Source organism: Leptonychotes weddellii, chromosome 14, assembly GCF_054177405.1.
Source record: "Leptonychotes weddellii isolate Sample4059 chromosome 14, ASM5417740v2, whole genome shotgun sequence".
In the NCBI taxonomy this organism is placed as follows: domain Eukaryota; kingdom Metazoa; phylum Chordata; class Mammalia; order Carnivora; family Phocidae; genus Leptonychotes; species Leptonychotes weddellii.
Window position 1 is genome coordinate 243052 of NC_138382.1, and position 25655 is coordinate 268706.

The 25655-nt window shown below is 46.8% G+C and overlaps 2 protein-coding genes across 9 annotated transcripts in view; one reads left to right on the forward strand and one right to left on the reverse strand.

Annotated features, from left to right (window-relative positions):
* Window positions 1-55: 55 nt before the first annotated feature.
* On the reverse strand, window positions 56-24796 carry NOL8 (nucleolar protein 8). Of its 6 annotated transcripts, none has more exons than XM_081802692.1 (17): window positions 24518-24796; window positions 23319-23484; window positions 22480-22542; window positions 20838-20916; window positions 18900-19035; window positions 18076-18146; window positions 14661-16434; window positions 13118-13210; window positions 12576-12695; window positions 12263-12353; window positions 9911-10049; window positions 8812-8889; window positions 4084-4352; window positions 2277-2406; window positions 1727-1797; window positions 956-1035; window positions 56-527 (listed from the first exon to the last, which is right to left on the reverse strand). In XM_081802692.1, the coding sequence occupies exons 2-17, from the start codon at window positions 23455-23457 to the stop codon at window positions 477-479; spliced, it is 3384 nt and encodes a 1127-aa protein (XP_081658818.1). In that variant the 5' UTR covers window positions 23458-23484; window positions 24518-24796; the 3' UTR covers window positions 56-476. The 6 variants fall into 6 exon arrangements, 4 of the variants coding, with proteins under 4 accessions (XP_081658818.1, XP_081658816.1, XP_081658817.1 ...); XM_081802690.1 differs by having other exon boundaries at window positions 956-1038; XM_081802691.1 differs by lacking the exon at window positions 24518-24796 and adding an exon at window positions 24402-24493 and having other exon boundaries at window positions 956-1038.
* Window positions 24797-24991: 195 nt separating this feature from the next.
* Window positions 24992-25655, forward strand: part of CENPP (centromere protein P) — a 192386-nt gene continuing 191722 nt past the window's right edge. For 2 of the 3 annotated variants that reach the window (XM_081802699.1, XM_081802698.1), the window contains exon 1: window positions 24992-25280. In XM_081802699.1, the coding sequence (XP_081658825.1) occupies window positions 25174-25280 (107 nt within the window). In that variant the 5' untranslated portion in view covers window positions 24992-25173. The remainder of the gene's footprint in view (window positions 25281-25655) is intronic. The other variant, XM_081802700.1, reaches the window with a different exon arrangement.

Sequence of the window (25655 nt, forward strand, 5' to 3'; positions counted from 1 at the left end):
ACTGAGCCACCCAGGCGCCCCCCCTATTCAACTTCTTTTTAAAAAAAGGACAAAATGGAGGTAAAGTATATTTTATACAATGAGAAATAAATATTTCAAGTAGCATATAATTTACACAAAGCTGAATTTGGAAAATATAAGTGCTCTTACCCATACATTTAAAAAGACTTTATGTAAACCCCACATTAGAAATACCTAGTAGTTACTGAGAATAGCACAGAGATTATAATATAAAAAGCATTTTGGGGGATTGTCTTGTGCTTTGTTAGGAAAAAAAAAGTTCAGGTTATTTTTTTGAAGAGTTACTTAGAAAGATACAGAGGAAAGCCACAGAAAAAGATAGCAGAGTGATATCCATCAGGCAGATTTTGAATACTCCTTCACTGTGAGTTCTTCTTATTTAAAATTATTTTCTGTATCACCCAGTTTCCATAGGTGAGCCTTCTTCACATTTGTATCAAAACCAATGCTGACAGTTATTTTGGTTTCACTCTCCTTTTGGCATCTTTATGTTTCTTCCGGCAGTCCTATAAAAACATATCAAGCCTTTGTTAAAAATAAATGTAAATCATTTTCAAGATGTTCTGTAACTATATAGTAAAATTTAGATTATTCAATGTCAGGATTATGGAAACCATTATGGGAGTTGTCTATAATTGAAACTGTATTTTAGTCTTCCAAAAATCTCATGATTTACTGTTACTTAACAAGCATGGCTGGAACTTGGGCCCCTAAGTCGGCTGTTCTGCAGACTGCTAACCTGCACCAGGTGTAGCCTGACCTAAACAATGCCTCTCCCTGCACTGTGAGCATTTAAATCATGGTCTCAGGTGTCATCCTTTGTGTCTTCAGGTTCATACCTTACTCTCACTCTCTTACACCAGACAAATATTAACACAAAAATAGCACGGCATCTATTTTAGGAGACAATCAATATGGAGATACAGTTACTCACCATCCGCAAGTTGTTTGTTCTGGCCTCCCAAGAATTCCTGCTAATATTATTCCCCACTCCTCTCCAGAATAAATCAGAACCTACTAGGGGAACATAAAAAAAAAAAGACAAGGCAGGAGATTAATGCCTTTAAAACAGATGGTGTGTTGGGGCGCCTGGGTGACTCAGTCGGTTAAGCATCTGCCTTCGGCTCAGGTCACGATCCCAGGGTCCTCGGATTGAGCCCTACATCGGGCTCCCTGCTCGGCAGGAAGTCTGCTTCTCCCTCTCCCACTCCCCCTGCTTGTGTTCCCTCTCTCGCTGTCTCTCTCTCTCTCTGTCAAAAATAAATAAAATCTTTAAAAAAAAAAAAGAAAATGTAGCACTGCTAGGATTTTACTGTTTATGTATCATTTACCATTATGTGTCTTGGTTTCTGTTTGTGCCAGGCTTTAAAAAAAGAGTTCACCAAGAGCCTGAACTTTCAGGGTCCTAAAAACAGGAGTTTTGCACGTCTAGCATCTAAGCAGGTCCCCGTAACAAAGAAGTCCTTGTTGATGATACTGAATGAGGGAGGGAGGGGTGGAAAGGAGCCCTCAGCCCTCCAGGGCTTACTAAGCCAACCGGCATCAGTCTAACAGGGACCACTAAACCACACGACAGGGAAAAGGATCACAATTTTTGCCAAATACTTCTTTCTTGGATGCATGTGACTCTATTGGAATGCGCAGTGGTGAGAATTATTCTATACCATTTCCTGTTCTATACCATTTAATGGAGAAATGGACTTACCATGAAGTCTTTCATCATTCTTAGAAAAAAAGAAAAATCTAGTGGTCTCTTTCTCAGGTAATGATACTTCTCTAAAGCAAAAGAGAAGAGAGAGAGAGACAGACAGACCTGGGTTAATTTCAATATTTCAGATGAAATGTTTACACTGAAAATATAAATGAACTATTCCTTAAATAGATCTGCTTTATGTTTTGCTCATTTTGCCCTGATTTAAAATGACTCCACCCTCTCTCTATTCAACATTCTTCTCTTGTATCTGAAGCTTTGGTAACAAGGACTGTTTAAGTCTCACGCTGGTTGCTGATGGTCTCATCCCACTATGGCTATCCCATCTGCCAGTGTTTCCCATGGGACAGGTCCAGGGTCCTCGTTCCAGACCCGGGACTTCATAACCCCCACCCAGTGCTACCCAGGTTGAAGAAGAGAAAACATGCTCCCCGTCACAAAAAAGCTTGAGAACTCTGAAGGAGCTGAATAAGAAAATTAAGTTGTCTTGCATACTTGTATCAGCATGTCTAACTCGGGCTTTACACCAAAAGAAACTGCTTACCTGGGGCTGGGCTCCCTGTCTTCTGTTTCTTCTTCGGCAACATCCTCCTCTTCGGAACTGCTATCTTGGAAACGAGGGGCTCCCTGCCAGACAACCTTCCCGGTTTTCACCGGCTCAGCTTTGTAGGCATCTGTATTGTTGTGACAAAGGAAGGGGACAGGACTGTAGCTGCACACACTCATTGGTCACTTTCACCATGCACACATATCTCTACGTGTCCAGGACCTTAACCGTTGATTTAAAATAGGTAGTATCGTTTTTGATTTTTAAATATTAATTGAGAGAACGTGTCCTATTCTTTGGCATTGCCAGGGTGATTTGATAAGGAATATAGAAAGAACATAGAAAGACATAAAAACCAAAGGTTTATAAACGGGCAACATAATTTAAAAGGAACCACCTATGTTAGCAAGAGCTGCCTAAAATAGAGCACGATGCAGTGAGACCAGCTGCCCCTCCTGGTTATTCATCAACGAGGAAAGGAACACATGTGTACACTTTCAATTCCCAAACCCTCTTTCCAGAACTGCTGAAAAGGCTGTGGACAGTGCCCCAAGTTCCCCAAGCACCGAAATCACACCTCCCAGGTTGCTGAGGGGTCTCGCTCATTTCAAGGCTGGGTTCTCACACCTGGCTCTCGGCTGGAGGAATTAGAGTCAGTGTGACACCAGCTCTGCTCAGCAGTTTGCGATAGACGCTGGTGCTCCGATGGACAACACAGCAGAGCACAGGATGCATCACCGTGTCTTACTTACACAAATTCTGAAACACTGGATCTCTGCACCTCGGGCTGGAGGACCACAGAACTGACATAAATACTCATCTGCTAACACGTGGATGGATGCTACGTTAACTGCTAATCTTTTTTTTTTTTTTAAAGATTTTATTTATTTATTTGACAGAGAAAGACACAGCGAGAGAGGGAACACAAGCAGGGGGAGTGGGAGAGGGAGAAGCAGGCCTCCCGCCGAGCAGGGAGCCCGATGCGGGGCTCGATCCCAGGACTCTGGGATCGTGACCTGAGCCGAAGGCAGACACTTAACGACTGAGCCACCCAGGCGCCCCTAACTGCTAATCTTTAATGCAGCACACATTGTGGTTAGGTGGGCACGTACTCTCCGAGATGCAGACATCCTGTTTTTTACAGTGAACTTCCAGGAAAGCTGCACTTCCGTCGTGAACACCAAGTGAGGAACAGCAATCTCCCTTACCAGGGGAGACTATCACTAAGTAACAGGCGTTTAACTTTCCGCTCATGTTGGCCTTTACAGGTAAACCTCCTGAAATGGAATGCGAAATTGTACGTACTGGGTTTTTTTCTCTCCAGGTTCTGGCACATTTCCAAGGACAAAGTCTGAAAGAACTGACGTATTGAGGACATAGTGTACCTGTGGAAAGCCAGGGTGGCCTATTTCCTCCTCTCCCCACCAGATGGCACGGGCTTTCCACAAGTCTTGCCTCTTCTAACTGCATGTAAGGCACGAAGCTGTTTAAACAGGGGACTTACTATATACTTCCTCGTGATTATTTCCACTCAGAAGAAGGAATGCTGCACATTACTCTCGGGCTTCCCTTCTCATGGCACCTAACTAGACGTTTGCTCCCTTAAGTGCAAAAACAATCTCTTGCTGTTACTCACAGCTCCTGGCATGTTGTTTTGGCCATATGATACCAAATCTCATACTGTTCATTTAGGTGGAAGAAAAATTCTTTCTTCAGCTGATGTTACATCATTACACTTAATGTACACTCAAGCCATCATGTTCAAGCTGCCTGAAGTGAAAACGTTAAAAAAATTTAAAAGTACCTTCCTTTACATCTCTAGCGTCTGAATCAAAAAAGGAGAACGTGAACCCTCCAGGCTGCTTGGCTGCTGTCGTCAGAGTGGCCGGGTGGTAGGTGTCAACTTTCTCGCCATCGCGATTCTCACTAGAGGGTGTGTCGTCTGCTGTTTCACTGGTAACTTCTGTAGTCTGAAATATTTCCTTTATGTCCGCAGCAACGCTATAATACATCTCTTTAGACACTTCAGGCAGCTTCTCGGCCTCCTCCCTTTGCTTCCTCCGTTTTGCTTTACTGCAGTGACATTAACAGACACATACATCACAAAGAGACCATCAGTTGCCAGAGATTAGGAGAACAACACCTTAGAAAACTAATCCCATTCTTTCAACAACGAAGAGCATCCACATATAAAACTCTACTCATAAAAGCAGAACCCTTCTAAAACTAATGATGTAATGTATGGGGGATTAACATAAGAATAAAAAAAAAAAGAACCTTGATCAATAAGCTTTGATTTTTTATTTTATTTTTTAAAGATTTTATTTATTTATTTGACAGAGAGAGAGACAGCGGGAGAGGGAGAGCAGGCTTCCCGCTCAGCAGGGAGCCCGATGTGCGGCTCGATCCCAGGACTCTGGGATCACGACCCGAGCCGAAGGCAGACGCTTAACCGACTGAGCCACCCAGGCGCCCCTGACCAATAAGCTTTTAATACACAAAACTATGTCAAAAAGCTCCAAGTATTACACACGAATCATATCCTCCTCTATCCTCGGAGCTACATTCCAGAAATCACACATAATATACTAGCTTTAAGTAACAAAATCATTCAGCAGCAATAGGCCTATTACCTCACCCGCAAAACAAACATGCTACACCAGGTAACTTCTAAGTTCTAAAATTCTGTGAGTTTTACAAAATTGGTGTAAAAGAATTTAGTCATAATTAAGTTTTAAAAAGGAACTGTAAATGTGCTAAGTCTACTTTGTCTTGATATGAAATGTTGATGTTACTATATACCTGTTCTGCATTTATTTTCTCTTTGATCTCAAACAAAAAGTTACATGGCTGTTTGCCAATACTGAATTTTAGTTATTAAAAGATTAAAATCCTTTTTATCAGAGTCCTCTCCACATATCATGAGTAATATTGGGCCAAAATTCTAACTGTATTAGCTAAAATAATAAGTTAACAAGATATCCTAACTGGTTATCTGATTGGGGGAGACTATTGTGGAAAGAAACTTTTTTTTTTTTTTTAAGATTTCTATATTTATTTATTTATCTGAGAGAGAGAGAGAGTGCGCACAAGCAGGGGGAGCCGCAGGGAGAGGGAGAAGCAGACTCCCCGCTGAGCAAGGAGCCCGACATGGGACTCAATCCCAGGACCCTGGGATCATGACCCGAGCCGAAGGCAGACGCTTAACGACTGAGCCACCCAGGCGCCCTGGAAAGAAACTTTTAATACTTCATTTAAAACACCAACCTGGCTAGGATTTAAAACAGGGATGCCTACGAAACTGAGCACTATGAAAAATGGTGTACTTTAGGCAGTTCCATGTGATTATCCTTGAGCCACCATGTGGTGGTTTTAAAAGTGGTCCAAAGATCCTTTGATCCTTTTTAAAGATGTGGAAGTTAATTCCCCTGTTCCCTAGCTCAGGTCGGACTTCCTGACCCTGTGAGGAATGCACTAAGGCAGATGAGATGACTATGAGGGTCAGAGAAAGCACTGGAGCGCTCTCCTTGCGCTCTCCCCTACAGATCACCGGCTTTGGGGGAAGCCAGCTGCCATGCTGGGAGGGCATGCCAACAGCCAAATGGAGATGCAAGGAACCGAGGCCTCCAGCCAACAGACACGTGTGTGGGCCAGTCTGCAGGTAATCTCCCAAATTCCTGACCCACAGAAACTGGGATCTAATAAATCTTCATAGCTTCAAGCTACTGATTTTTGGGGACGTTCTTCTACACAGCGATTCATGACTGATGCAGATTTTGGTACCTAGACGTGGGGTGCTGCTCTAACAAAAACCCAAACCGGAGGAGGGGCTACAGAGCCAGGTAATGGGCAGGCGTCGGAAGGCAGCAAGGACCGTGCCAGCAAGAGCCTGAAGAAACTGTCAGGAGGAGTCACACAGCCACTAAGGAGGCTGCGTGTTGGCTGCAGGACGGTGAGGGAAATGCTGTTGGAACCAAAGGAAAGGGATCCCTGCTCTGCCACGGCACAACACTGAGCAGCATGGGCCACCTCCTTTAAAGCAGAACCAGGGAAGTGCCTGCTAACAGGGTGCTAGCTAGGGAGACATGTGGTAGGGTCTGAAGGTATCTGCTGTCCGCAGTACAACAGGAGCAGACCCTGAAACCAGAGACATTCCTTTTCTTTTCTTTTTAAGATTTTCTTTATTTATTCTATGGAGAGAGAGACAGCGAGAGAGGGAACACAAGCAGGGGGAGTGGGAGAGGGAGAAGCAGGCTCCCCGCCGAGCAGGGAGCCCGATGCGGGGCTCGATCTCAGGACCCTGAGATTATGACTGAGCCGAAGGCAGTCGCTTAACCGACTGAGCCATCCAGGCACCCCAATACTTTTATTTTTTTAAAAGATTTTATTTATTTGACAGAGACAGACACAGCAAGAGAGGGAACACAAGCAGGGGGAGTGCGGGAGGGAGAAGCAGGCTTCCCGCGGAGCAGGGAGCCCGATGTGGGGCTCGATCCCAGGACCCCAGGATCATGACCTGAGCCAAAGGCTGACGCTCAATGACTGAGCCACCCGGGCGCCCCTAAAGACATTTCTTTAAGGAGCCAGGACTTCATGGTTTTGAAGACCCCTAATTTCTAGAAGGCAAATGATATGAAATTTAAGAAATGGCCTCTAAGCAAAGATCCAATCTAAGACACAGGAAAACACGGGCTACAGCAGGTGTTGGTCAAGCTGGGCCCCAAAGACCAAATCCAGGCTGCTGCCTATTTATGTGTGCACTGCTGGTTAAGAGTACCTTTTATGGTTTGAGATGATTGTAAAAATAAAAAGATGGTTTTGTGACGTGGACAGATTATGTGAAATGCAAACCTCAGTGTCTGGCTAATAATTTTATTAGAACACAGCCTCCCTCACTAGCTCACGTACCACCTGTGGCTGCTTCCACAAGGCAGAGTGGAATCACTGCAATAAACAATACACTTACTGTCTGATCTTTAACAGAGAAATTCGTAGACCTCAGTCTAAATATAAAGCAAAACGCTTTGTTAAGACCCTAGCCATAGCTCAGAAACCTCAACCGTTTGGCCAGTGAGGCTCCTAAGGACTTTACAGATGGTGTCTCAGCAGAAGCCCACAGTAAAATGACCGGTGGCTTCTGCCTCATGGGCGTGACCCTCAAGAAGATCACAGGAGACCCACAAATATTTTAAGAGAAATATATTAGCAGAAACACCACTTGGATTGACAGGTACATTCTACAATGACAAGGCTCTTGGATGCCCACATTTCTACAAGCAAAAAGCAGGCTGAGAAAATCACTCAGCCACAAACGCACACCACCATTCACAAAAAAGGAAGGATGACCCCGAAGGCAGAGTCACGAACCACACAGAATTATCACCAGGCCTGTGGTTCTAATCAAAGAAGTCCCCACATTTCCCGTTCTGGACTTCAGAGCTGCTATGGACCCGTGACCCCTGTGCCTCGTGCTTCCCTCAGGTGAACAGCAGGGCTTCCAGCGGCCATCCTGTGCTTGCCCCACCACTGTGTGGTCGCGGAGGGACAGGTGACTTGTCCTCGAGTTCACAGTTCTGTCTCTGATCAGAAGGACTGCACTCACGGTGTTGTACTCAAGGAAGTGTGACCATTAGGCCTCATTTGCCTCTAGATCTGATTTGGACGACAGCACCCCAGCTTCTGAACAGATACTGTAAAAGTGAGGCTTCTGGGCCATCGAGGGAGGGGTGAGCGTATTGTGCATGTGGCAGGGATGTAAACAATCTGGCTAGCAGGCGGATTATGGCGGTTTTAAATATGCCCACATATTCCTCGTTACTTCTCCCTTTAAGAGGTGTTGTTTCCAAGCCACCTCCCCACATCGAAGTATATGGGTTGGACTTAGCGACTTGTTTCAAGAAAACTGAATAACGTGGATTGTCAGTGTGTGACTTAAGACTAGGTCATAAAATACACTGTGGCCTCCTCCTCCTCTTTGGGGCCACCTGCTCTGGGGGAAGACACCATTTCCAAATAGCCTTCACCTAGTTTCCTGGCACAGCAACATCTTCTGTAACTATGACACAGTCGTCAAACAAAAGGTTAACACCAATCCATTACCGTTAACTAAGCTCAAGCCTCGTTCTCATTTCCCGTTTCTCCACCGTCTTTTTTGCTCCATGATCTAATTCAGTAAACCACACTGTCTTTACTGACTTCACGGTAGGAAAACGGAGGTGGGAGGCCAGGCAGGATTACTGGCTGCTCCGTGTACTTGCCGTATTTATCAAACTGACAGTGTCGCGGCCCAGGAAACAGAGGCTCTACCACACTAGAGAAGTGTCTTGGACTGAAGTGCTGCCCCCAAAAAGATACGTCCAGGCCCTAATTACTAAAACCTGTGAACATTACCTTATTTGGAAAAGTAAGTTATGAAGTACCTTGCAAAGAAGAGATTACCCAGGATTATCTATCTATTACTCTCTATTTCTCTCAGGGTCTGAAATGGGATTAATTCCTATGATCCTGCTACAGAGAGTGGTAGCTGATTTACCTTTCCTTTGGTTTATCACTGCTCTTCCTTTCGTAAGTGGCGTGGTCAAGCCTCGTTGGATCATAATGTATGACATCCCTGTGTAAACAACAGACAGGAGTAAGCTGGCAGACAGAAATCAGAGCTGAATGCAAAAAATTAATAGCAAACTGTAATTCAACATCGGGGCAATTCCAATTTTTTTTTTTTTAATTTTTTAAAGATTTTATTTATTTGACAGAGAGAGAACAAGCAGGGGAGAACGGCAGGCAGAGGGAGAAGCAGGCTTCCCGCTGAACAGGGAGCCCGATGCGGGACTCGATCCCAGGACCCTGGGGTCATGACCTGAGCGTAAGGCAGACCTTAACAGACTCAGCCACCCAGGCGCCCCAGGACAATTCCAATTTTTGAGCAAGACAAAACCACACAATTAAAGAAAACTATCAGGATCTTGTTAGAAGTTCGTATTTTATAAGCTACCTAGTTTTGAGTTTCCCTGAGTCTTTTTTTTAACATTAAAAATTAATTTACACATACTAAAATAAATATGGCTAAAACTGGATCTGCATAAAGTATTTTAGTGGGGAAAGTGAGTGAAGGTATAGAAAGGAAAACTGGGGGCTGCTGGCTGGCTCAGTCTGTAGAGCACGTGACTCTTGATCTCGGGGTCGTGCGTTCAAGACCCCGTTGGGTGTAGAGCTTATTTTAAAGAAAAACAAACAAACAAAACCCCTAAAAAAACAAAAGAAAGGAAAATTGATCACATGTTGGTGACTACAGAAGCTGGTTTATAGGGCTTTCTAAACACCAGTCTCTACAAATTATGTGTTTAAAATTTTCCGTAACGAAAAATTACACTGATACAGTTCCACAGTTAATACTTAAACCACTGTCCAAGCTGCTTCCCTATTGAAAGCAAGGCCGCTATGACATGTAAGCACAAAAACAGAAAAAATTTAAGATTAGTTTCTCGAAGTGCGCCACTGGGTCCAAGATAATATGTTTGTAAGGGTCTGATACATTTTGCCAACTGCCCTCCCCAGGACGTCTAAAACGGCCTAGTTTTAAACCGAGTTCAATAATGAAAACAGGGTGAAACGGGATGGAACATAAGCCATACCTAAATTTCTTGGCAGCTCCGGATCCTTTGTGCGCAGAACTGCTCACGGCGGTGTGCAAAACACTCTGCACGACGTTCAGGGCTTTGAGCTTCTCTGCAGCAAGTTCCTCTTCCTCCGCTGTTCTCTCATCATTTACCTCTTAGAGGGAAAGGGGGAATTAGTAATCTCTTGGCAAACGTAGCTTGAGCGGTCTCAATAATCAAATAATCATAAAGCACCTAAACATGGGCAAAGGACAGTGAAAGAGGAGAAAGAAAAGTCCAACCCTGTTTTCCTAACCTCCCCAACCCCATGACTCTCAATGCCACAGGGAATCCAGAAGTCACATGACCAACAAATGAAAAGTCCCATTTCCACCTGTAATTATGAAAACAAAGTCTACAGTTGATGGCTTTCAGTGGCAAATCAAAGTTCTTAAGGTAAAGCTCGACAAATGCAACAGAGCAAGATACTAATCACAAAACCACAGTGATTACAGACCGATTTTTTACCGCTCTAAAAATGTGACTTAAATTACCTATCAACCTAAAAATGAAAGGTAGTGAAGGATGGCAATTCTCCTGACTTATAACACCTTACAAGACAGTTGCTTGGCCTCTGCTTCAGTAACAAATGCTGCAGGAAGAGAGCCATTGGTCCTACACACACAGGGCATTGTGGGCCCAAATGCTGTTATCTTCAACTACAGGAAACACAAACATCAGACAACAAAGCAGCTAGTCTGGATTACAGGCCAAAATACAGAGGCGGTCTAAGCCTGGAAGACCCCTGAACTCACTGCAGAAGACAAGCAACCATGTAACAGATACCAAAATAAGACAGTAATTTGAGTAAGTTCTCTACAGAAATACCTCAAATGTCTAAGGGTTCAAAGGAGGTAGAGAGAAGGTTCAACTGCATCAAGAAAAGCTTTATGAACCAGGTGGAGTCTAAGGCAGGAAACACCAAGTGGATCCCCTGAGGGGAGGGCCTGCCAGGTGCAGGAAACAAAACGAACACACACACTGAAGAAAGTGCAAAGCGCTTACATTAGGTTGGACCATATGAATGTGCTAACATGCAACAGCTTTCACTTTGATGTACAAGGGAAGGCTGAAGCCACGGGGAACCTAAGAACCCTAGGAAGAATGTACACGTAGAGACAAAGGGAAAACCAGGAACCAAGAATTAGGAAGAAAACAAGAGTTATGGTGTGTGGGAGCAGAGGGAAGAGAACATCTCGAGGTGGTGAACAGGGACGAAAGCCACAGGCAGGCTGGAGGCTGAAGCTGGAGGAAATGCCACTGCGCTTGGTGAACGGGCATCCATGGCTGTGAGACACAGACCGAAGAGCCAGAAGTTCAGAAAGCAACCTCTGGACATGGCACTCAATGCAGGCTATTCCACGGTTCTGTCTGCCCCTGCCTTCTCGAGGAACTGTGAGCAAGAAGCTCTGAAACACAAGTTGGTGTGGACCCTGGGGAATTTTCTCTGAACACTGGTTTCCAGAAACGTACACTAACACAGAATAATCACCTCAAAGAAGAGCGGCTGAGTCAGATCAGAAAGTGCATTTTCAACAAAAAGCCACTTCTTCTGAATTAGCTGCAATTTACTTTTTAATTTCAAGTTTAGAATGCAAAAGATGGGAATGGCAACTGGAAATCCGGCAGAGTGGAAGGAATGGCTTTTTGGGGGACCTAAGGCCTGTGTCCGCAGAAAGAAGGGCAGGATGAGCACGCCCGTGAGCAAGGGTAACAGGAAGTACGAATGGTGAGGCCTAAGGCTCGGGGTAGATTAACTCAGGAAGGAGAGAAAAAGGTGTGAGGATAGAGAAGTCCGGAGACGGGAGGGGCAAGCAGGCGCCCCACTTGGAGGGCCGCCCTCCTGGCCAGGCGGGACATGAGGGCTTTTTGGACGGGTAAGGGAACAGGTCATGTGGAGACGGTCTGGCGCTGCTGTGAAGGAGAAAGTCCTAGAGAGCATCACCGGCTGGGAGATGCACCCACGTCGGGAGGACTCCAAGCGGAAGGGCACTCCGTGTTCACCGCTGCTCCAACACCTGCCCCAGCACGCCCCGTGGAGGGAAGGCGGATGCTCAGCTCCTCCCCCAACCTCACCAGGACCCGCTGCACTACTGCCAGGTGTGTCCCCCCCGCCCCCCTGGGCCAGGGACAGGCCAGAGGGAGACAGTCTCTGTGGATGCCATCCTATCCTGTCCTTCGGGCAGCTTCAAGCTCAAGGAGGACTGCGTAAGCAGCCCAGAGGTCACAGGCCTCACAAGGCTTGGGGCGCAGTTTCTCCTAGACCAGATGACTTCTCAGGGTCCCCCAGCTCTGACAGCAGGACTGTTTGGACAGGGAGGTATTTACCTTCCTGTTCCTCTTCACTGTCACTCTCCAGAAACCGGGAGTCCATGCGGAATCTGTCGTCAGTGCAGAAGTGAGACTGCAAGTCCAGGAGCTGCACAGACACGTGGACAGCTGGGAGCCACGTTCCCAAGACCGCGCTCCCACAGAAGACCCTCCAAGCACACCTCCTTCACCCTGGAATTCCCTACATTAGTGTCTGCATAACCTCACCGACCCACGAACCATCCAAATAAGCCTGCACGTACCCAGATGGAAACACCATTCAGCAACAAGGGCATGTTGTAGGTGGGATTACTTTTCAGTCTTCACTAACCTTCTGCCCAGCTCTGCCCTCAAACTGAGGTTTAATTCTGAACCTGTGACTGTCCTCAGAGCCAGATTCTTCGTCTTCACTGCTGTCAAACAGCCTCCCAGATGCTCTGCTCACAGACTCCTGGAACGCAGATGCACACGGGAGTGCTTATTAACAATGGAGGCGACCTGCAATCCCTTCTTCCCAGTCTTCCTCTCACACTGAAGACCCAGAAACCCAGATGCATCTCCCAGGACCTGGGTCCCTAATCTGGAGGCTCCCTGTGCAGCCCGCATTGGGGGAGGGGTGCAGTCACTACAGAGCACGCTCTCTGCAGGCCTGCACCAGTATTGATGCCTCCTGGCAGATGATGTGGAGGACAGCTTCCCGTGGGGAAAATCTGGTATCGGTATGTGTGGCGGTCGGGGGTGCCAGGGGGCTCACTGTGGCTCGGGAGGACTTGGTGTTGAACGTGGCAGTTGTCGGAGGTCTTGGTATGCAGGAGGCAGAAATGGACCTGCGAGAGTGGCGGAAAGCCCGCATGGACTTCCCGAGCTACTTACCTTCAGGGGCTCCTCTTCCAGGTGGTTTTGCTCCTCTGTCTCGCTGTCAGAGCCAAAGATGATGTGTGTTGGCTTGTCCTCTGGATGACCATCCTAGAGCAGTTGACAAAGGCACCACACCTTAAGACAGCCCCTTCTCATCCCTTAGAGTGAACACCACCATCCACGTGTTTCCCAAGATGGAAACTTGAGACTTCTTCCTCTCCGTGTCCAGTTGGTCCCCAAGTTCCAGGTGTGGACCCTGCTGCTATCTTTTAAGTCTATTCCCACTGTCACTGCCTTGGTTCTGGCTAATTACCTCCCAGACACTCCCTGGTTCCAGATTTCCCAATCTGACCTATTGTTTGTCATGGCCTAAACAATCCTTCCCAGATCCGAGGCTGGTAAATGTTTTCTGTAAAGGACCAGAGAGTAAATATTTTAGGTTTTGCAGGCCACATATAATCTTGGTTCTTCTTTTTAAAAACCCTTCATAAATGTAAAAACGTTCTTAGCTTGAAGGCTGTACCAAAATGGGCCAGAGGCTGGATGGCTTGTGAGCCATAGTGTGCAGATTCCTGTTCTGTTATATATGCAGCGAGTCTTCACCTCTTTCCTTTCCACAGCCACAGAATAAAGTCCAACCTCCACAGCCTTCCCACCACTTGCCCTGCTCCTCTCCTGAGCATCCTCATCTTCTGTACATCTGTTACACTGACTGCAAACTGCTCCCCTCCCATGGAATGCCTTTCCTCTCCCTTCCCGCCCTCCTGCCTCTGCCCAACCAGTTCACATTGATCCTTCTTCCTTAGACTCCATTCAGGCTGAGAAAGCCCCCTGCCCTTCCTCCTGGCTGACTTGCTGGGGTGCATGGGCACTCTTCTCTCTGGGCCCTGTGCCCACCACTCTGTGAGCCAACGACCGCCATAGGCAGGGACCACGATCCTCATCCCGGAAGTCTAGCACTAACTGTGAAGGCCTGGGACTTCACAGACACTTACGGTTGTTGAAAGAATGAATAAAGTCAGTATCGTGAATCTTAATGAGATTAAATCACTGGTGACTTATTTGCAAATTCGGACACATCACTAAACTATGCCAGTTATAGCTTCCAAAGGAAAAGAAATCATGAGGAAAAATTTAGGTTAAAACAAGTAAGAATGTTTTCAGTAAACAGAGTTCAAACTCAATGTCTCTGGTATATACTAAAGACATAAGGCGACAAAAGCTTCTAACTCAGGCGCCTGGGTGGCTCAGTTGGTTAAGCGACTGCTTTCGGCTTAGGTCATGAACCTGGAGTCCCTGGATCGAGTCCCGCATCGGGCTCCCTGCTCGGCAGGGAGCCTGCTTCTCCCTCTGACCCTCCCCCCTCTCATGTGCTCTCTCTCTCTCATTCTGTCTCAAATAAATAAATAAAATCTTTAAAAAAAAAAAAAAAAAGCTTCTAACTCAAGGGACACAACATGAAACGGGTGGGTGCTGGGATAAAGAGCTTGGAGGGGCACGCCGACCTTCAAGGGAAGGAAGGGTGGCCTCGTGGCGCCCACACTGGGAGAGCACTCACCAAGTCTGCCAGGGCGTCATGAACCAGCTTCTTCCGCACTTCCTTTGCTTTCTGCCTTGCTTCCAAGGCTGCCAAACGCTTCTGATTGTCTTCAGCATGCTTCTCCTTAGTGTGAACATTGGACCAAATGTTCACAGAAAGTGGGAAGTTGGTGTTGCTTCCCCGAGCGTCTCTCCTGGAGGAGCCCTCCGGTGCTTTCCCAGGCGCCGGGTGGCTGCTCTGTCCGGAGCCCTCTCCAGTCTCCCCGGTCCTGTGGCGGCAGTCTTCATCAAAGTCTACCTTGGGGGTCTTTGCACCAAGACTTAAATATTTCTTATCTTTTAACGGCAAAAGACTAGAAATAGGATTCCTACCTCCCTCTTCCAAACTGCTAGGGGACACCATCTTGTGATCCTGGCTCTGGAAAGGAGAACGTCTCTTTTGAGGCCGAGTTTGGTTTGGGTCCTTTGTCTTCTTTGCATGTTGGAGAGGAGTTAGTTTGCTTGATGGGGACCCCTTCTCCATCGACATGCTACTGGGATCAAGTTTCAAGGAATTCTGATCTTTATTTATATTGTCAGAGGCAACAACCTCTTTCAAGTGTTTTTTTATTGATTCCTTTCCATAGAGACAGCCTACTCCCTTGAAAGCCTGGAATTTTGGCTTTAAGTTGTTTTCCTTCAGTTTCTGTTTTCCACAGGTGTTCTCTTCTCCTTCTAAAAGGGCAGCCACAATGTCCTCGGGACAGATACATGGCTGGGCTGCTCTGTGCAGGCCACCCGGAGTCCTGTCACATTTTGCGGCGGTCTCCTGGCCACCGTGCTCAGGATCTTCTTCAGGAGGCTGCAGGATGCCGCCAGCCAACTGTTCCAGATCAGCTAAGGTGAGCTGCACACGGGGGCAGTTTTTCATCATGGCATCATACTCCTCATCTCCCGAAGACTCGGCAGATTCTGATGCAGAGCCTGCCTCTTCCCTGCTGCTGCAGTGGGCTGTGACCCTGGGACTGACAGCATGCTCTGGGTTGTTCTTTCTTTTTTGCGCTTCAACACAGTTTTTTCTATTTCTCAAAGACATTTTCTTGTGTGCCGACTTTTCCATTTGTGAAAACTCTGCATTGTTTTTGACCTCACTGGTCTTTTTCTTTGCTGCGATGATCTCATCTGTATCTCCTGAATCATAGTTGCAATCGTTTCCCAGGGCATTACCATTCCCATCCCGGCAGGAGACATTACTGACACCTAATGCTGTTACAGAACGCAACTTATGAACACCTGACCTGAAGTCCCCCCGTACGACTTCAAAGGGCTCATTTACAGAGTCACCCACTGAGGACCATGTAGTTTTCCCCAGGCTTTCCTCTCTTGCGATCGGTAATCGCATCTCTTCTTCAGACATGTGATTTCTGTGCCTGGTAGTTCCTGTGCCAGAAGTCTGAACAAACACACTGTTAAGTTTGTGGCTGTGAGAAGCAGGGACACAGGGCAACTGAGCAGTAACGGGCTTACAGGATGCTTCCTGTGCCACCTCTTGTTGTGTGGGATACAGACTCCCTGGGACCATGCGGGGTCTTGCTCTCACAGCTGGAGAAGCAGCGGACGCCTCGTCCTTTTGTGCTTTGATCCTCTTCCGGGGGGGGCTGTGAACAGCACAGAACTCCCCTCGTCGCTTCTTACTCATAGGGTCATCCCCTCCTTCCAGTTCCCAGGTAAGGCTGGACACAGGGGTGGCATGAGTGACATCCTCTGCGATCTTCTTTAAGTTGTGGCAGTATTTTGATGGGTCGTACTTCATGATGTTACCAGAGTCAAGGAACAAAACAGAGGCACTAGGTTTTAGGAAAACCTATCAATGTGGTGAAGCACAAGTACTGTTTGACCTCGAGCAGGTCACTTACTCGGCCTACCCTCCCTTTCCCATCAAACACAATGAGCACTTCACTGGGTGACCTCAGGATCTGTGGCACTGGCATGTCTAGAGTTAAAACAGCACCATCACGGTTAACTGGCACAGCAGCAAACCCATACAGGTTCTATTCCAGGTACAGGGGCCACATGCGGTTTTCTGTAAATCTGAGTTGGTACTGTAAAGCAGAGTACAGAGGGGCACTCTGCAGGGCACAGCTGGACGCTGCATGTCCTTTACTCCAACTGCTTTTGGCCATTCCTGCCTCCTCAGTCCTGGTTCTCCCAGCCCAGTAACATCCATTCCACATTCTGCTCACTCTCTGCATCTTGTAGGTCTTTATTAGGAAGCTAGTAATTCTTTCCTAGGCCTGTTTTGTCGCTGACATTGTCCATAAAAAGCCTAGTTAATGTCAAAGTGCTGTGACAACAGCTAGCATTTGCTGGTTTCCTAACACATATGAATAGGCAAGTGTAAGTTGCTTTCAGTGATCACTCCTGAAAAGTCCTTCTAGGACTTTTAGTAAGAACTAAATTAGCATCTGGTAACTACTGAATGCGTGCCAAAAACGTGAGATGTGCCAGGCAGTGTCTGTTGTCAGCTTCACACTGTCCTTCAACGTCCTCCTCTTTGCTGTTGTTGGTGGCTGCCACAGAGGGAAGGCTGACAGGAAGTGAGCTTTCTCGGACGTTAGCACCAGGAGAGCAGAAGCAGGTGTGGCCAGTTTTCCAGCGGCCCCAGGGCACAGTAGCTGTGAGCAATGAAGACACCCCCCACCTCCGCTTCTCTAGCCCCAGGGTGGTAGCGGTCTGCTGCAGTTATTAATCTCGGACAACCTGCCCATCAGCTGCATGCTCCCCCAGCACTTGCTGAATCCAACTGTTTGTACTGCATCCCCTCGGGAATGCCTGGAGCTGCTTCTGTTTCCTTGACTGGCACACAGGGTTACAGCTTGCCCACAAGTCCACGATGCTGGGAATTCACGGTCCCCGACAATCTGACTTCATTTCCTCAAGGGAACAGGCCTCCATGTTTGCTCGTCCAGGATACACACTACTTCTCCACCCACCGTTCTCCTGCCCATCTACATATTCCTACCTACTGCTTTTCTCCTGCTTGGTCTTCTTCCCACCACTTTCTACCAATGTAAACCATGCCCCACCTCCTCCAGCGCCTTCTTCAACCACAGCAGAGCCCCCTCGCCCTTCTTTGGCACCTTGGGCAACGGCTTTGAATCCATGTCAATCAAGACGGGGGATGTAAAAGTTAATCAGTACAAGTGCTTCTCTGACAAGTGTCACTTTTGTCACTCACTAGTATAAAGCCTTCTCACAGTCTCTCATGAACCTCTCATTGTTTCACACGTGGAAGCAGGTAGGTCTTACCTTGCCTAGAAATGGGGAACATAACCTTTAAGCATCTAAGATTTACTGACAGAGACAGGGAAATTCTAGTGGGATGAAGTGAACTTCTGCAAGTATCCATCACTGTGGTAAATAATAGTTACTCTGAAAGGCCAATTGCAAAGGATATTTTACGTTTATGTTGATTCTTTAGGTGAAGGACAGGTAATACTCTTCCAAATTTACTCACAACCCAATTCTAAAAGAAAAAAAAAGAATACATTTACTATGTATGTCACAAACGGAAAAGAATAGCCACACTGCATAAACACAACTTTAAAAAAAAATTCACACTCATAGTGGGCCATATTACTGTTGGGTTTTGTTGTTGTTGTTTTTTTTAAAGATTTTATTTATTTATCTGACAGACAGAGACACAGCGAGAGAGGGAACACGAGCAGGGGGAGTGGAGAAGGAGAAGGGAGTTAGGAAACCAGCAACAGACCAGCTCCTGAGCAGGGAGCCTGATGCGGGGCTCGATCCCAGGACCCTGGGATCACGACCTGAGCCGAAGGCAGATGCTCAACGACTGAGCCACCCAGGCACCCCACGTTGGGTTTTGTTTTTGATGATGAAACAGGAGTTCACAAAAACAGCGTATAAGGAAAGAAAAAAGAAGGACAAGTGGGGCAGCTATCAGTCCCATATAAACCATGTAGGGCACTAACAAAAACACTAATCATTAAAAAGGCAAAGTTGGGACCAGCCTGTATGCCTCACCACCAATGTCGCTTGGGAGACCCACCTCCATTTGGGTTTTGATTTCTTCCTGTAAAATGAGGGGGCACTGTGCGTTCCCAAGACTTGTAAATGCACTGTGAAAACCATAAAGCACTGCCTATGTTAAGTGCTTCAAAGCAAGGGAAAAAGCAACTGCTCTAGACATGGCACCCATGGTTCCCTGGTCTCAGGACTCGGTTCCTGGGCTACTCAGGCTGCCAGCGAGACTCACCTTGTGACCTGGCACTTCTGTCCCTGGCACAGCTTTCACATGGAAATCCACCACTCCCAACTTTTCCAAAAAGCTGGTGTTGTCTATTGTTGATTTTTCTTTCTTTGCCTTTGCTTCTTCTCTCTCCTGGGCCAATCTGAATAAAAAAATATAAATAAGAGTTAAAATAACCAACCATGCTATTAAGTGTTTTGTTTTTAATACCGTAAAGCTTCTGACTTTATAGTGATCATTTAGGGCCTCTCAATTTTCTCCTGCTTACTTTTAGCATTTTCTCCATCCTCAATCCCTTCACTCTTCATGAAGAAGAGGTGTCTTTGAGAGCCCAATCTGCCAAGGCCTGATTATTTCTACCCTCTTAATGAAGAGAATGCAGAATGCCATCGCAACCTTCCAATTCAAACTCCCCCACCTTATTCAGGCCTGGAGAGCTGCACTGACCAGTCCTCAGGGGCCTCTTTGCCTCTGGTCTGTCTCTTTTACATTCCACTTCCCAGAATGATGGTCAGACTCAAGCTCCTCAGGCATGCCTGCCCAGACACTCCAAAGTAGCAGCACAGCATGCCCACCCTGCTCAGGACCAGGGCTCCGGTTCCTGCACAGAGTAGGCAATGAATTGCTACGGAATAAAGTCCCATCACTACGCTGTTCACAGAGGCCCTGCGCGGAAGAACAAAGTCAGAGTCTCACCAGACCACTCCTTCAAAATATGCCTTCAGTAGGCTGCTTGCCACTTGTTTCAGACCTTGCCATTTCCTGGGCCTAGAACAATCTAACCAACCTTCCCAGTCGCTCCAGCTGTACATCCCTAAACTATTTCCAATTTAGAAATCTCCCAAACCCATATAATCTTTTCTCTCTGACAATAATACCTTGCAGGATCTTAAAATGCTCTAATGGTTATTACACTGTCTTGTTCTTAAATCACTTGCATAATTAATCTTATGCCTCTCATACAGGGACTTCCTATTATCTTCGTGTCTTTATATGACTCTAGCATTAACAGCCAAAATCAACATAAGCAATTTGCTAGTGTCTATTAAAATGTTAAATGTACATAATCCTATGATAAAACAACTCTCCTGTGGACATAAACCCAAGGAACCCATGGACTATGCAGGAGCCATTCTCAAGGGTCAGCTATTATGAGAAGTGGAAATAGTCTAAATGTCCATCATCACAGGGGGATAACCAAATACCCTGTGGTATAGCTATTTTCGGAAACAGTACTAAACAATCGCTACAAAAAAGGGGGAAGATCTACATCCCCAGAGAAGGCTGTGTTTACAAAGATGAAATAGGTATATATTTTTTAAGTTAAAACACATGTTGGGGGTGCTCAGTTGGTTAAGCATCTGCCTTTGGGCTCAAGTCATGATCCCGAGACCCTGGGATGGAGCCCCTGCTCCCCGCCAAGCCTGCTTCTCCCTCTCCCTCTGCTGTTCCTCTTGCTTGTGAGCTCTCTCTGTCAAATACATAAAGCAAATCTTAAAATAAAAAACCATGTAAGTGCATTGCATTATCTTTTTTGGTGGGTCTGGGTCGTGGGGAGTCACAGTTGAAAGGGATTTTAGCTCTTTTTTTTTTTTTTTAAAGAAAGGTAATTTTATTTTTAAGATTTTATTTATTTATTTGAGAGAGAGAGAGCAAGAGAGAGAGAACATGAGCAGGGGGAGGGGCAGAAGCAGGCTCCCCACTGAGCAGGGAGCCCGATGCGGGGCTCGATCCCAGGACCCTGAGATCATGACCTGAGCCAAAGGCAGTCACTTAACCAACTGAGCCACCCAGGTACCCCTGGTTTTAGCTCTATTTGTAATGTTTGAGTTTGCCAAGTATATAATAACATATTACTTGATAGTTTCAATCAATTAAGTGAATATATAAAACCATTTACAATAGAACGAAATAGAGTTTAAATCCATGCAGAACAAATCTTACCTGTGCAAAAAACTTTCTTTTGCTAGCTGAATTTGTAGTGTTCCACCTTTCCATTTTGTTTTATTTAAAACAGACATACCTGTAAAGTAAAGAATTATTACTCAAATACACGGCAATGCAAAAATATATGGCAGCGCATGCTTTTTCTAATTAGTACCAAGAAAAGTACATGTTTTTCAAAAAGAGACACAGAATAAAAAAACCACGACTGGGCGCCTGGGTGGCTCAGATGGTTAAGCGTCTGCCTTAGGCTCAGGTCATGATCCCAGAGTCCTGGGATCGAGTCCTGCACTGGGCTCTCTGCTCCTTGGGAGCCTGCTTCTCCCTCTGCCTCTCTCTCTCTCTGTCTCTCATGAATAAATAAATAAAATCTTAAAAACAAAACAAAACAAAACCACGACCTGGGGAGAAAAGGCCTAGGTCCTGGTCTCAACTGAGCCAACCACCCCAGGAGTCCTTAAGCTCCCTATCGTCCAGTGTTCCTAGAAGAACTGAGTGAAGCAAATGTGTAAAATGTAAAGCGAAATTTATCATTCCTCCACAAAGTGATGAATGACTGGTGAATGACTGACATTTATTTAACATTTTATTGTTATCTCCCACACTAAAACTATAAAACGTGAAACGTAATTTCAGAGGGTGAATCAGAAGACAATGAAATCCTGTAGAACTTCTATTTATCAGCCCACAGTAATTATCACTGTGTAACTTGCAAATAAATTAGCGGCAGATGACTGAACTGTGTTTCGATTCCTATGCCCCAGAAGCTGATTTTTCTCAATAGCTGCTCTCAGCTTTGTTAGTAATAACCACAAGCAGAATTTCTACATGGTCGGTACTACACTAAATACACACGTATTACTCAATTTAATCTTTGCAGTGATATCGTGAGGTCAACGTTATCTTTGTTATATACCAGGTAAGTAAACTGGGGCTTCTAGTTTAAACAACTTGTCACAGGTCACAGCAGAGCTGATGTGCTCTTCACCACCACTTATTTCTCACTGAACGAGAGGATATATCAGTTTTTTTCCCAATGAGAACACAGAAGGCTGATGGACCTCTTTCTCCATTAGCATGTTCTCTTTTCAGTGTCTTAATTTTTCAGACTCTAGTAACTTGCACACATTCTTGCATCAGTGGCTGTACCAACTATCTCCCCCTCCTTCTTTGTTGAAGGCCAGTTTGCCCTCAGCTCTACTAAACTTACTGATAGAGATTTCATAATTTTAAGGATATGGTCTTATAGGGCATACTGTGAAGCCCTCTCCTAATGGTGCTTAATGACAAGAATTAGCTGCCTCAGAAATGAACACACCAGGGAGGGGGAGTATGGCATAATATCCAGTGGGCTATGTGTTAACAGGCAGTTTCTATGAACGTGTTCTCTTGTCCAAAATATTTGAGAATCCATTTTTGAGCAATGTGCTGCCATATGTCTGCTTACACCAAATGGGATGGACCTAAACCTGCTGAATTGTAGGGTGTTGGAATTCTCTCAACCATGGCTATTTTTCTGGATGTTTTGCAAGCGGCTGTTAAGGTTTAGATTTAGAACCAAAGTTATTCCAAGTTACACAGTGACATGAAATGGCAAATAGAAGAGAAAGCACATAGAAAGCAAATAGAAAACAAATCTTACATTTGTTCAGATCTGCTTCTGCTACTCTGATGTTGATATATGCAAAGACTTTCTGTGGGTTTCCTAAAAGAAAAATTATTTAAACTCTTACCCAGAGAACAATGTAAAAATGATCAAGTTTCTAAATTTAAAAAATGACTCTTAGAGTCTTACTCTTTCAAAGAAAAATCTTATTTAGTTTTTACTGGATACAAAGATTGCATTTTTCTAAGCATGTTTATAAAAATATTCCAGGGGCGCCTGGGTGGCTCAGTCCTTAAGCGTCTGCCTTCGGCTCAGGTCATAATCCCAGGGTCCTGGGATCGAGCCCCGCATCGGGCTCCCTGCTCCGCGGGAAGCCTGCTTCTCCCTCCCCCACTCCCCCTGCTTGTGTTCCCTCTCTCGCTGTGTCTCTCTCTGTCAAATAAATAAATAAAATCTTTAAAAAAAATAAAAATAAAAAAATAAATAAATAAAAATATTCCAAAAGAAATTAAGCCATCAGTTAAAGAAGTGTTTCAATTGTTCTATGTTAGTAATATTCTATCCAACAGGACACCTAGTAAATACTAGAATTCTAGCTTTGGAAATTAACAGTTGCATGTTTCAGAAAGCAGATGTTTTAGAATTTAGAATGTCTTTTGATTTCAGAAATGCAATTCTGGGCAGGTTCCACATTTTACATAACACCTTCAAGGCACAGGGCAGGGGGTTGGCACACACACAGACTCGTATCTTGTAATGAAACACGTATCACTTTCAGCGTCAGAGCTAACATTCACTCTGGGGTTCCACTATTTTGTGATACTTGATATAAATTTTATCTGCCTTTAACGACCCACGAAGGACTACAAACTCACCTTGGTCATCTTTTCGTGTGATGATCTCCACATCAGAAACTTCTCCAAATCTGCTGAACTGATTTTGTAGGTCTGCCTTGGAAATGTTCTGACCAAGGCCACCCACAAATAGGCGCTTCACTTCTCTGTCGGCTTTCATGAAGGCTGCACATACACTCAGTGTGTTCTAGTGAGAAAAACAATTTTCTATCTACTTGAAAGAGTTCTTTCCTTTGGTTCTTCTCATATCTGAAAAAAGCCCCCGACCTCCTTTCCCTGCACCTTCTATGGCAAACTGGTGGCCTGGACCTGTGTTTCATTTCTTCCTGCATTACTTCCAAATTTTATCCCTGGAGACTCTGCTCAAGCCCTAAATCCACGTTTTCCACAAACGCACTTTGGAACAGCACCTCCTCTACACACATACAGACATAGGTGCCGGCAAATTCTTTCCTTCTACATGACCACAATATTGTACTCTACCCCCCTCATTTATTATGCATACTTTTAGGTGTTCTTCCTTTATTCGTTCACACACTCATTTATTCACTTTAACAAAAGCTGACAGAAACGGGGTGTGGCCGGTTAACATGCGGAAGACAGCTCTCCATCCCGGAGCTCCTCAGAGCCCTGACTGCACACATGCTACAATTACGATGCTACGTGACAACACAAGCCTCTGCAAAGTGCTGTGCAGTCACAACGACAGCAGCTGATACCACAGATACACAGGCTTTTTTTTTTTTTCCCACCACGTGCCAGCGTTGTACGAGGCGGTTCGCAAGTCTCTCGTTTTTCAGATGAGCAGAGAGGTGAAGGCATCCTCCCAATGCCATTCGGAGAACCAGTGGTGAAGCCACAACTAGAAACTGATCTAGTCTCAGAACCTGTAACTGGTAGCACTACACCAGGGAACTTGTTGCATTAGGACCGACTCAGGAAAACTCTTCCGGAGTTACTGCGATTTAAGGCCCATCACGAGACAGGCGCTCAGCTCGGACCCTGCCCTTCCCCAAGAACGCACAGGCCCTCCCACGCGCGACCTCAAAACAGCGCCCACAAGCCCAAGCAGGGCTGGTGCTCCGGGCGTGAGCCACGGCCTACATCTTTCTGGTAGCCTCCTCAGTCCCCAGCCTTCTTCCTCCTGAAGACCCGAAGACGATAAGCAAGAGGCTGCCAAACGACCCCGTCACTTCCTGGGCCCCAAACCCACTCCTCACCACGTCGTCTTCGGCACCCAGCGCCGCCCAGGTCCCTAACTTCCAGTCACGTGGCCCAACAGGCGCGGTCTGTCTTTCTTCCTACTGGATTTCCAATCCAGCCTCCTAAGGTTCCGTGACCATACGCAGTTCCCGAGTTCTCTTCATTTGGTTTGCGGTCCTCTGGAGTACCGCGAAGCCTCCGTCATCCTGCCCTCAATGTGCAAAGGGCTCAAAACCGAAACTCCCTAATTCGTACTACAGACGATCAGAGCCTCCGGTTCTTTGACTCCTGGACAAAAAAGCGGAAGTGACGGAGCGGACGGAAAATACAGAGGCTCCCGGTCACGAGGTCCCGGAACCGCCTCTCCAATGACGTACTCGCCCGGTGGATCCAAGGTCCACTGGAGCGGGGTGGGCTGCCGCGCCCTTGGGCTTCGGGTTGGAGCTAGCCAACTCTCTCGGAGCGCAGGGACCGCTGGGGGCCAGGTGGGGCTAGGACCGCAGCGACGGCCCGAGTCCGGGATACTGCGAGCGGGCGCGGGTGGCACGCGCGGGGGTCCCACTCCCCCGCCCCCCCCGCCGAGTTCCCGGATGGTCTGCGCCAGCAGCGCGGGAGGCTTGAAGTGCCCGGCGAGGCGCGCACCGCTCAGGCCGGTGCTCGTTAGCGCGGCGCCATGGACACGCAGCGGGCGGAGGTCCGCGCCTTGGAGGCTGAGATCGCTGCCCTGCGGCGGGCGTGCGAGGAACCGCGGGCGGCGGGGGAAGACACTTGGCGAGCGCAGTACGTGCTCCCGCAGTCCCTGGGGGCGGATGAAGGGCTCCGCCGGCCGCGCACTCCCCCACGTCTCCCGGGCGCCGAGGGCTCCGCTGTCCACGCCCGGCCCCGCCGCAGCCGAGTGTCGGGCTGGCGGAGGAGAGCGGAAGTCTTCGCCGTCTCCTTCGCAGGCTCCGGGGCGGGCGGCTGTGCGGCTTCCTGGCGTGTGTCGCTGCGGGCCACCTGAGGGGGGCAGTTGACACTGACAGTGGGGCTCCCTTTGAGAAATAACTGAGGATGGAAGTGTGCGGGAGACTGGGAGGGCTGCGCGGGCGGTGAGGGGAGCTCGCGGGTGTCTGGGGGAGCGCCCTCAGATGCGTGGGGCGTCCGCGGGTGTGTGTG